We start from the raw sequence: 12,597 nt of genomic DNA on the forward strand, positions 1-12,597 counted from the left end.
AGAAGCTCTGAGCTTTTCACTATTGAGAATGATGTTAGCTGTGGGATTATCATGTGGGCTTTATTATGTTCAGGTACATACCCTCTATACCTACTTTGTTGAGAGTTTTTATTATCAAGGGGTATTGAATTTTGTCCGATGCTTTTTCTATATCTATTGGGATGATCAAAAGGTTTTTATCCTTTGTTGGGGTACCACATGGACTGATTTGTGGATGTTGAATCATCCTTGCCTCCCTGGAGTAAATCCCACTTGATCATGGTGTATGATCCTTTTAATGTTTTGAATTCAGTTCACTATATTTTGTTGAGGATTTTTGCGTCTATGTTCATCAGGCGTATTGGCCTGCAATTTTCTTTTCTTGTGGCATCCTTGTCTGGCTTTGGTATCAGGGTAATTTTGGCTTTATAAAATGAGTTTGGAAGAATTCCCTCCTTTTCTGTTTTTTGAGTTGTTTTTTTTTTCAGTGATGTTTGAGTCTGAAAATCTTTGGGTTACATCTTTTCCATTTCCCTGTTCCCCCTGGCATTCTCTCTGTACCTACAGGTGTCCTTGGTGTTGTCAGCTCTCCAGGCTGGGAACAAGGGGACCCAGGCATGTATCACAGCTGCCACTGCCGTGTCTGGGATTATCGCCGACCTGGACACCACCATCATGTTTGCGACTGCAGGGACCCTGAATGCAGAGAACAACGAGACCTTTGCAGACCACAGGTATGGGAGGGGAGGTCGTCCTGGGGGCTCCTGGATCTGGAGAGGTTCAGGCTGGCCTGATGGATGTTAGAGACTGCTCAGAAGCCAGAAATGCGGTTATCCATGTTGATTTCAATAAGATGCTCAAGGGGAGAAAGTGAACCACATAATCAAAACAAGCCCTTCTTGCCAACTGTAAACATGTAGTCATGTTCCAGCTTTGTGCCTTTCACAGCCTGAACCCAGCCTGCTCTGGCAGAAGACAGCTTTTTGATCTTCTACTTGCCAAGCTGAAAAGATGTGCCTCTCATTTGCTCCCAACCCCCGTGGGAGTGGCCAGGACAGCCACATTTAGCTCTTACATAAATGGGGAGTGAGGCTCTGAGCCTACTGTCTCTCCCAGACTGGCTCTTTAGGCCCTGCTCCCGGAGGCTGGTGCGGGGGTCTCCACTTGCTGTTAGAGAACCACCCCCCCTCCCCAGTAGCCTTGCCACATGTCTGTCACCTTTCTTCCTCTCTTCAGTCCCAGGGCCGGGATAGGGAGGAGACTGCCAATGCTGTCACCCATTCCAGGACCCAGCTGACCTCTCACTGAGCTACAGGGTTGGGGGCCAAACTGGCGGGCCTGAGTCTTTCGTGGAATTTTACTATTAATCGACTAGGTGGATACTGGGCTGACTTTGCTCTCCTCTCCCAATTTTCCTACACAGAAAATGAGTACCCCTGATAAGGGAGGGGAGACACATCACCTCTCTTTTTCAAAGCCCTGTAACAAAAAGCCCCGTATGAAGGGTTTCTTTGTTTCCTAATTGCTGGTAGCCAAACTTTGCCCTTTGTCTGTCCCCATCTTCTCTGCCCTCCCCCCTTTCTCAGGGAAAACATTCTGAAGACAGCCAAGGCCTTGGTGGAAGACACGAAACTCCTGGTGTCAGGGGCTGCGTCCACCCCGGACAAGCTGGCCCAGGCAGCCCAGTCGTCGGCAGCCACCATCACCCAGCTCGCTGAAGTGGTCAAGCTGGGGGCCGCCAGCCTCGGCTCTAATGACCCTGAGACGCAGGTATGGGTGGGCCTCGGGGGGCGGGTCAGTCACCCTCACGTTCCCACAAACACTGTGCCGCAGACCGCAGAAGAGGCCCGGGGCGAAATAGGAACTTCTGCAGTGACCAGTAGGTGCGCTAGTATGTCTGTTGCTTTGGGGTCTGCTAGGAGGCATTTATCCTGGCAGGACGGTGGCACAGACTGTGATGGCAGCCACGAGGGTAGAGATGACTGGTGAGGGATTGAGCACAGTGACCCCTTGGGTGTATGGGAGAGGGAAAGGGCGGGATGAGTGAGTGGATGGTGGCTCCCTGGGGAGACAAAGGCGGGTTCGGCATGGGACCGTGCTAGACACACGTGCAGGTGGAACTAGAGAGGGGGTATAAGCCTGCACAGTTAAGGGCATGTGGATTCAGGGGTGTTGCCATACAATGACTACAGCCATAGGAGAGGAAGAGCATGAGGCGAGAGGAAAAGGGGGGTTCAAAGCAGAGCTGAGGAAGCCACCATTTAAGACCGTGGTAAGGAGAAAGGGATGCCCAGACAGATTCAGGAGCAGCAGCAGCTGATAGGAGGAAAGCCAGGGGTCCTGATGCTAAGAGCGGGAGTGTTTCATTCCACCGGAGGCACGGCTGAGTTGTCGAGAAGGTGAAGGTCTGAGAGCTGGCCACTGGCCCTCGTGCCATGGAGGGCCATTTGTGTGGAGTGGCCCGGTGAGGGAAAGGAAGGAAGCCAGCATGTATGGACACCCCTTGAGAAGTCTGGCTCTGGAGGGACGGGGAGGGACGAGCTCTGGGCTGGGAAGGGCTCTGTGCTCCTGTAACCACGCTTTGATTTAGCGCCGTCTGCCCGCTCCTTCGTCCTCAGCCTGGTGGTCCAGGTGAGGGACAGCACCCACAGTTCGCTAACCTTGGAGAGCCAAGTACCTGCCACCACTCCAGTGCAAGGTGGATACTCAGCAAATGTCTCCTTAGCTGTTACTGAATGAGTAGCCAACCAGGGCCACCAGTAACGGACTCTACCCGTTCCCAAGGGCAGAACCGAAAACCCCTGTGCTCCATCCGGGCACCATCAGATGGCAAACACCTCCGTGTTCACTGCTTAAACCACTCTGTTTGCTCGTCTGTTTGGTCCACGTGGACAAAACTGGATTGGAAGCCGCCTACCATCCAGTGCCCCTGTTGACGACAGCTACTGTTATGGTTAACACAAGGCCGTCAGCTTTGCTCGCATGTGACCGTGACCCTTCCCTGCCCGACATCCTCCAGTGGAGCAGAGCTCCATGAGGAAACGTTCCATGTGTGGCCATTTTACTCCTCCTGCTGGATTTCTCTCTGATAACATCTGAGCTCCGATTGGCTGCCCCTTGGAATTTGAAGCATTCACAGAAATGCCTACCTGTGTTTTGTTCTTACCCAGTGGAGGAAGGAAAAGCTTGAAAACGCTCAGTGAGGTTGGAATCCACACTCTCCGAGCCTGGCTCAGCCTTAGGAAAAGTGAACAGGCTGGGGAGCATTTAAGTCTTTGAAATACACGGAAATGTATCGAATTATTTAGTCTTCACTCCCAAATGGTCTAGTAGATGTCCTAGAGCCACAACCGCTAATGAGATCTCTAGTGGAAAATATCCTTTCAGAAAAATGCGCCTACTCACCAGTCAGATGCCCAGTGACCAGGGATGGGACGGTGCATGCTGGGTGTTAACAGCAACCTTTGCTCGCTGTCCCTTGTTCTTCCCTGGCTGCCCCTCCCCGCTGTGATGACCAGAATCAGGGTGAGTGAGGTCCACACCCGTCAGCCCTTCCTCAGGAGCCGATCCCCTTCTGCCTCGTGGTTTCAGAGGTTGCCAGAGGCTCCATGTACCCTGAGGGTAAGAAGGCACAGGACGGAGCTTGAAAGGTGGGAGGGGCAGAGGCATAGTGTCACTGTGCTCCCCAGCCATCTGGGACACTAGAGTTTCTGATGTGTTCTCATGTATGTTACGCAGCCACCCTCACAGCCGTGCAGTGAGAGATACAGTGGCACTGCCAATGCCATTTGTACGTGAGGAGCCAAAGCCCTAGAGCATAATCCAAGTGTGAAGGTTAAGACCAATAACCCTTGGGATCATGCTGACTAGAGTCTGAAGCCCAGCCCTGCCGCTCCCAGGCCCTGAGACAGTGTGGACAGGAGCACCGTAGCTCCCACTTGAAACAGCAGGGGTGAGGATTAAGTGAGGGCATGGGTAGCGCACATGGCTCAGCACTTGGAACACTGCCCTCAAGTAAAGGGAAGTTGTCGCGATTACAGCAGCAGGAGCTAAGAAGACTCGTGTTACGCATTCAGTGTCACGTCTTTCCCAAGTATGGCTGGTGCTTCAGACCCCAGGTCCAACACACCCACTGTAAAGGTGGCCTGTGTTCTCTGTTGAGTCACGAGAGGGAAGATACCACATGCTGTCCGGTGTCACTAGGGTGCACACCTATCCATGCAGTCATTCCGTGAGTATTTACTGAGTGCCTGCTACAGGCCAGGCCCCGTTCCGAGCTCAAAACACAACACACACAAGTCCAGGCTGGCCCGCCTGGAGCTCACATCCAAGTGGGGGGAGAAGACAATAATTCCACGTACTGATACATGCTGTAAATAAGGACACGCTGATGGAATTTCAGGTGGGGGGTGGGGAATGGGGAGTGGTCGGGAAAGGTCTCAAAGGGCCCTACGTGTGAGCTGAGACGTGAGTAATGAGGAGAGCAAGAGGAGAGGCCCTGAAGGAGGAACGAGGGGGATCTGTCCTGGGGAAGATAGACCCGTATGCCCGTAGCATATTGAGTGAGTCACAGAATCCTACGAACCAAAGCTGGAGACGCAGGCAGGATGCCACGGACGCCTTGCAGGCCAGGGTGCGAGGCTTGCATTTTGTTCTCCACGTTTGGGGTTACCAGTTCAGGGTGCGGGTGAGTAGCGTTGCTTCTCAGGCGTCTGCTTAGCTGGTCGCCTCCTTTCCTAGGCAACTTGTCGTCACAACTGCCGGCTGGGAGGTGTCCAAATGTGCTGGGTGTGTGTGGGGTCTGTCTTCCGGCTCAGCGTCAGCCTCTCTCGGGGAGACTCCTGCGTCAGCATCTTCAGGGGTGGCTCCTGGGGAGTCTGCCTTGCTGCAGGCTGTGGAGCTGCTGAGATAGAGACTGGCCTCCCGGATGCCCGCACCTGGCCCTCGGGCTGTGGGCTCTTGGTCTTGCCCGCAGGGGACCGCTGGGGCTGCTCACCTGGGCTGTCTGCTTTCTTTCAGGTGGTGTTGATCAATGCCATCAAAGACGTGGCCAAGGCCCTTTCAGATCTGATAGGTGCTACCAAGGGGGCCGCCAGCAAGCCTGCCGATGACCCCTCCATGTACCAGCTCAAGGGGGCCGCCAAGGTAGAGCGGGGTGCCAAGCAGGGACAGGCGTGGCGGGCGGTGCAGAATGAGAGAAGCACACCCAAGAATAATGGGAACATATGCATCTGAGCGCCTTCCTTGCTTAGCAGTGTTTTGTCCTCCTGGCATCAGAGCCAGAACTAAAAGGAGCGGGGAGTAGACCTCAGGGTGCTCCTCATTTTCTCTCGGCCTCTCCTTCCTATGCAGGTGATGGTGACCAATGTCACCTCCCTCCTCAAGACTGTAAAGGCAGTGGAGGACGAGGCCACCCGGGGCACACGGGCGCTCGAGGCCACAATCGAATACATGAAACAGGAGCTCACGGTAAGGAGCCAGCAGTCACCTCCCTCTGGCATCCACGTGCAAGAGCTGACACCCCACCCACCCCCAAGACATCTCAGTGATTTGTAGCATAAAGAGGTTTTACCTGGGGCACCTGAGCCCAGGAGGCCCACTCACCTGCCTGCCGGCAGCTTTGCATAATTGAGGCCCCGGGCATAACTGAACTTGTCAGCGTTTGTCTACAATCAATTTGTAATTAAGAAGTCAATTCAAATATGTCACTTAGGACTGTTCAGGTTTAGTTCCACTAAAACTGGAACTGAAACTAAAGCATTACAGAAGATTGCCGGCAAAGGGAAAACTCGGTACGGGTGTTGGCTGTCACCTTGAGCTTAAATGATGTGTATGGTGTGTAGGCCCACCCAGCACCTCTTGATTCCCAGTGCGGTTAGCATCAGCTTCACACGGCTGCCCACATGCGGATTTTAGAGGGTGAGGTGCCCTGTTAGAAAAACCCGAATGCCTTTACCTGAGATACTTGCCTGTAAAATTCAGCATCTTTCTGTGCGTGGTCCCTCTGATCTCCAAGAAATTGACCGCATGTTCTTTCTTGCCGTGTTCCCGCATTGTATAGTGAGGGTGTCCCGGTGTTCCTGTGATATGGATATTCTCTCCTGTTCTTTTGATCCTGTGATGGCTGTGGATTGACTCACCCTAATCCCTAGAAATAGAAATATGCTGAAAATGAGGGTTTCAAACAGATTTCTTTCTAACTGGAGGTCTGATCACAGATTCGGTTTCTCTGTGCAGGAAGCAGGGGACCTGCTTTTGCTTCCAGCTACTCTGCGTCTTTAGAGAGTCACCTGGGAAGGCCGAAGGCCCCTGCGGATCAGCAGTATAAAGCAGCAATTCTGTTATGTTTTGTTGGTGATTGAGCCTTGGGTTCTCTTGTCCTGTTTTTAATTAAGCCGGTCTTGCTTGGTGTTAAACCAGGTTCTTGCACAAAGAAAAAACTGAAAATTGCAGGTGGTGTCGTTAAGCACTGCCTCCTGACGCTCACCTGCCTCTGTGGGCTGTATGTTTCCTATCAAAAGTCCGGGTCTGTATTCTGATAGGTGTGGGTGGGGCTAATGGGGGCAATGGAAGAGATTTGAAACTGGGAGCATTCCTGGGACATTACCCACGGTCAACCGAAGTCTGCCAACGTGGTTTGGAATTGACAGGTTGTGTGTGTCCACGGACGTGGGAAGTTTCCAAAGGAGCATGTGCCAAAGGGCCACATTAATGCAAAGGGTTCCATACATGTGGTATTCATTCCCCTTGAGCGTTCAGGCATGGTCCTGGGTAGCTTAATTGCACCTGCCCATTTTTAGGGGGCTGGTGATGTTTGGTGCTGGTTAACAGGCTGCAAGGATGCTGGCTGGGTTCTCCCCTTTGTCTCAGGGAAAACTACCTGGCTGAAAGGTGGTTGCCTGGGGCTGAGGACAGAGCAACCCCAACTGGTTTAGGAGTACTCATGTGTGGGGACAGATGCACATGCAACATACAGTCCCTGGCACCAATCACTCATGTTAGAGAGACAAGACAGATGGGCTTGAAGCAGAAATGGCTGGCTTGACTGACAGGTGGAATTTTAAAGTGGGATATTCACTCAGCACGGTTAATTATTTCAGCTTCTCTAAAGAGTGGTGTGTGTGTGTGCGCGCGTGTGTGTGGTTTTAAATAATTCACAGTGTCACTGTGGCGCCCTCGACACAAACGCCTCCACACAATTATGCAGTTATATTTGTACGACAAGCTAAGAATAGAAGAAACTGAATGCTTCATTTCCCCCAACCCCACACCCTCTTAAAGAAAGAAAGGGGAGTTCACAGGGATGCGTCCAGGTCCGTCCTGCCTAGGAACCAGCATCAGAACTGCAGAATTTCCGGGAGCTGCCGAAGCCCCAGCAGGGAGGGGGGCAAGAACTGGGAAGCCACACCACCACCTTCCCCCGGAGAGTTTACAAATACCGAGGGTCTGTTTCCGCAGGCGAACAGGTTAATGCTGTAGACCCGTCTCCCTCACCATATGGTTCCCTTGAATGCCGAGTACAGGTGTGCAAGACTTATCCGTGCTAGCATCTTGAAAGCAAGAATAGTATTACTCAAATTTCTAATTTCCTGCCATTTGACAGTTTCTTCCTGTTGCTGGCTCAGTTTTCAGACCGTGAGCAGCATCCTGGTCAGAGAAGAACCAATTATTTTTGTCTTTGTCTTTTTTCTTTCATTTTTTTTTCACCTGTTGTATTTCCAACTTCCAGGTGTTCCAGTCAAAAGAGGTGCCTGAAAAGACATCATCACCTGAAGAATCGATAAGGATGACGAAAGGCATCACCATGGCAACAGCCAAAGCCGTGGCCGCTGGGAACTCATGCAGACAGGAGGATGTGATTGCCACCGCCAACCTGAGCCGGAAAGCCGTGTCAGATATGCTGACGGCTTGTAAGGTAAAGGCCTTGGCATTGTTTTGGGTGGCCGGATGATGCCCTGTCACGACTATTTGGTTTAGTCTGGAGCCAGGGAGGGGCCAGCCGTGTGCAGAAGGGAGCAGCTCAGTACCTCAAACTCGGTGATGAAATGCGTGCTGAAGAGCCCACGGGAAATGACTCTCCAGGGAGTTTTGTGTTTGAGAGGGGATGGAGTCAGCCTGCTAACTCACCCTCCCACTTTTCCTCTCTGTTCTTGCCAAGTAGGCAGGATGCCTGCTCTGACAGAGGTGAAGAGGCTCCTGACCCTCTGAACAAAAAACACATCCCACTTGTACCTGCCCCCCTTTCCAGCCTCTGCAGGTCAGCATTCTGGGCCAGGAGAGGTTCTGCCATGACTGGGGGAGGAAGTGAGTCAGAGGAACAAGACAGAATGTTGGGGAACAGCCTTTTTCACTATCTGTGCCAGACATCTTGCAGAAACTCTCGTGATCCTTGGCTAGACAAGCAGGGTAGCTGCCCTGAACCCATCCTCGGTGAGGGCGCTGGTGGAACCTGACCATTAAAAGCTTTACTTTATTTTTTTTTTTAATCTATTAAGAAAGTGAGTCATAAGAGCCCTCCCACCACCCCCCTTGAGCACCCCACACCAGACCTTCACCCTTCTGGGGACAGCTGGGTCCCAGAGACTCTGGCTTCTGCTCAGATTGATAGATAACCCCCCACCATGGTGAGCGGGTTGGGGATGAGTCACAGAAGTTGAAAAAGCAGCTGTTGCAGCTTGGGGTCTGAGGAGACAGGGCCGTTCTTTGTGGGGAAGTCAGTTGTGGGAGAGCTGGTGCCAGGTCCAATGATGGCTTCTCAGGGTTTCCTCAGAGCAGGTAGGATGGGTGAAAGGTGACTGGGGAGAGGGACGGTGAGGCATCCAGCCTGAAGGAATGGGTGTGTGAGGACCAGGCACGGGAGACAGTGTGGGGGGGTTGGGGGAGGAGAAGACAGTAGAAGGTGGTAGGGCCGCTTTCATGGGGGACCACGTGTGCTGTGCCAGGGATTTAGACTCTCCTAAAGCCGTAAGTATTTGCAGTTATGATGTACTTAATGGAATCTGCCCTGTCAGAAGTGACAACTTTCCAGAGGGGTTATGGCCTCAATCAGAAAATAGCACTTTTCTAGCAAGGTAAGGTCTGAATGCCACCATGACATGCAGGGAAGGCTGGGATGCATATTCTGTCATTGGATCCTGGAGGGGAAGGGCACCAGGGATTACCCCAAGTTGATGGATGATTAAACAGGCTTGGGGAGTTTAAGGGGAATGACCATGGTCACACAGCTATTTCCTCTCTTAAGGACGCTGAGGTTGATGAGTGACAAGTGCTTTGTCTCCGTGTTATAGACCTGAAATGAAAAGGGGAAATAGATTAAGGGGGAAAGGGAAGGCGGCTCGATTTTCAAGTCCCTTTCTGACACACATACCCCTGTTCTCAGGGGAGGAGGATAAGGACAGGTGCCATTTGCACAGCCTCTGCTCCTCTCTGTCTTCCTGCCCCCGGATCAGGCCACCCTGACTTTGCAGGACAAAATAACAGCCGGAGCTTTATACCTCAAAGCCAGACTTGGATGACAAGTGTCAGTGCTGAGCTCTGAGACTGCTGTTAGGAGAGCACTTATTTAGCAGACTTAGTGCAGCAAGGAAATAAGGCAGCTTGCCAGAAAGGACGTGCAATAAGGAGTATATAGAAAACCAGGGAGGCCAAGCAGTGGATCAAGAAGAAGCCCTTATATCCAGCCAGAAGGCCAACTTGGCATGTTGGAGCACTGCCTTTGGGGCCGAGCAGGGTGGCTGGGGCAAAAAGGGAAGCGCAGGAAGTTACATCCTGGCTCATTTTATCAGAAAAGGAGGATTACACTAAATGCTCAGGTGGCGACAAGGGCTACCCCACACCCTGAGTTAATTCTTGTGTCTGTTTCTCGTCTTACTTACATGTGCGTATGTCTGCACTATATACAATACAATCAACTATTACAGCTAATGTCGTATGGCTCTGGTCTCTGGTGCTCTGAGTCCTTATAACTGACTCTTTAATGACCACAAATACTCTGTCAATGGATATAATTTTACCCTCTTACCAGAAATTTCAGTTGTCTGCATTTTTAAATAATGCATAAACTGTACCGCCAGGAACATCTTTGGGCATACCTGTTTTTTCCATGCTTTGAATAATTTCCTTAGGCACGTCTCCCAGGAGTGGAATTAGTCAGATGGTCTGGCATTTTAATTTGTGCCAGATTGCTCTCCCAAAGAGTTCTGCCTGGTTAGAGCCACCAGCAGTGGACAAGAGCACCCACCCTCAGTCCCCATACAACTCTAAATTGGGGTCTGACACACTGCATACCAGAGGTAGCGTCATAGCCTGTGTCCTCCCCAAGACATGGGCTCCATTCTCACACTTGGAGACACAGGGCAGTGGTTAAAGGCACGGCCCGTTAGTCCTCAGGTGGGCAAAACTGAGCTCAGTAATGATAGATCCTGGCCACTCAGATTATCCCCACTCTTTCTGGGGTGTATTGGGGGAGCAGGTGAGGGGAGCACCCACAGGTGTTCCCACCAGCATCCCCCAATCCTAGACGGAAAGGCTTGAGTGGAACAAACGTGAAGGCTAGTCACTATCCCCCACCACTTTGACTTTTTATCCTAATGTGTGATTCATACGTGTCCTGGTTTGCGATATATTTGCAGTTTTAAATGTGTTCTTGTAAGCCCCAAGTTCTTTCCAGGGTAAGGCTTTGGAAGGAAGAAAGGCTGGGCAGGGTTGCCAGATTTAGCAAATAAAAAATGGCGTTTCTCAAATTAACATTAAAAATTTTTTTATTGTTTCTTCAAAAATACAGTTAACTGTGATTAACCTGGTAACCCTGTGAATGGGCGTGTCATCTGTTATATCAGGATTGAATGAAGCCAACAGGTCACAAGTGCAAGAAAAAAAGCACAGGGTGCTGTATTAACCATACGTCCTTGTTTGCTTATCTCACCGTGCATAATGTGAGATGAGTTATTTACGGCCCCTCTGAGGGTAGTGGGGAGCTTACCATCTGAAGTTTCCCAAGAGCCAGAGGAGACATTGTGAGTGCAGCATGGTCAGGCCACGTAGTGAGGACCTGAGTGTGATCAGCCTGTGAACAGAGAGGGGCTTCAGGAACCGCACCCCCCCATGCTGCTGGAGAAAGGCAGGCACACCCTGGGACAGGCAGCACATGTCCTGCTGTAAGCCCTAATCATGACCCTTTCCTGGGCTTCTTAGTGCATGTGGAATTTCTTACAATGCAATAGAAGGGGACAGGGAGAAAGGATGGGAGGAGGGACAGGACTCAGGTACTTCTGTCTGGCTCCAGGGCACTAAAAAAGGCAAGACACAAAATGTGGTGAGAGAACCTGCCGAGGACACAGGTGTGAGGTTAACAGGAGAACACGGAGGCAGGCCACCTTCTCTATCCAGGAAGTCACGGAAGGCTTCTCAGGGAGGTCGCTGAGGGCAAGGCAGAGGGAATTCCAGAATCAAGGTCTCCTCCCTCTAGGCAGGTGCCTTCCCCTCCCCCCTTACTCCTTGGTCCACTCACCAGCTGGCTCTTCCTGTTTAATATGTCCACATTTCTTTCTCTCCCCAGCAAGCATCCTTTCACCCTGATGTCAGCGAAGAGGTGCGCACGAGAGCCTTGCGGTACGGGACGGAGTGCACCCTTGGCTACCTGGACCTTCTCGAGCACGTCTTGGTGGTGAGGAGGGGCGTGGGCCGGGCCAGGACTGGGGAAGAGCTTGTTCAGATGCAGACCATCCTTTCTTCAGGAAAGTACCTCGTAGAGCACTGTGCGGGCTCCACTTGGGAGGCTGGGGGTGGATGGAGCTAGAAAGTGCCCAGCATCACACTGCTTCAGCACATCGAGATGAAAGAAGGCTCTAGAAGAAGCTGCAGTTAGCATCCAGGGGAGCCAGGCTCTCTCTTGGCACCAAAGAGGCAAGAATAGCATGCCAGAGGGTGGGACAGGCAAAGCCACCACTGAAACAACGTTGGGAGGTCCTGTTAGGAAGACCCCAGTCCATCCTGCGAGGACAGGGAAAGCTCCAGAAAGAGCCACCCTGGCCTCCATGACAAGTTAAGGAGAAATTTCACCGGTGCTGCAGGTGACCTACCAGCCTCTTATCCTTGAATGAGTACTCAGACCACACTGAGAATGATGCCTCCCTTCCTCTGATGACCTTCCTGTCAGCCTAGAGTACCCACCTGGAGCTGAGACAGAAGGCTGGTAGGGAAAATGCCAGAAGGGGAGGTGGGGACACTGGTCATGGCTTATAGGGACTGTCCACATGGGAGCCTCGGGCTTATACCGACTTAGGTTCCCCACAGATCCTAAGGGCCAAACTCTGAGCAATCAAGAAATGTATTTGCTATGTGTCTCTCTCTGTCAAAACCCGCCATGGGGAGGTCTGGGGCAGGCCCTGAGAGAATTTGTCCAGGAGTCAGACACAGCCTCCGAAGAGAATTGACGATGCCCCACATTCCCTTACTGCTCCTTCCCAAACCTTAAAAACGAAACAAACAAACAAAAACAAAAAAAGATCACCACCAGGCCACAGACAACTGTAAGCCTTTCATTTGTGGAGCCCTGAGATTTTTCATTTTGTCCTGGCGCTAATATATGAGGCTAGCAAGGCAAAGGAAGGATCCCGA

At 51.7% G+C, this 12,597-nt stretch overlaps 1 protein-coding gene across 1 annotated transcript in view; it reads left to right on the forward strand.

The window, feature by feature from the left end:
* TLN2 (talin 2) overlaps positions 1-12,597 on the forward strand; it is a 438,163-nt gene that overhangs the window by 391,147 nt on the left and 34,419 nt on the right. Inside the window, exons 47-52 of the mRNA XM_049613732.1 lie at positions 547-713; positions 1,566-1,749; positions 4,999-5,124; positions 5,332-5,448; positions 7,709-7,894; positions 11,537-11,644. Coding sequence (XP_049469689.1) covers positions 547-713; positions 1,566-1,749; positions 4,999-5,124; positions 5,332-5,448; positions 7,709-7,894; positions 11,537-11,644 — 888 coding nt within the window. The remainder of the gene's footprint in view (positions 1-546; positions 714-1,565; positions 1,750-4,998; positions 5,125-5,331; positions 5,449-7,708; positions 7,895-11,536; positions 11,645-12,597) is intronic.

This window comes from Panthera uncia (assembly GCF_023721935.1).
Source record: "Panthera uncia isolate 11264 chromosome B3 unlocalized genomic scaffold, Puncia_PCG_1.0 HiC_scaffold_1, whole genome shotgun sequence".
In the NCBI taxonomy this organism is placed as follows: Eukaryota; Metazoa; Chordata; class Mammalia; order Carnivora; family Felidae; genus Panthera; species Panthera uncia.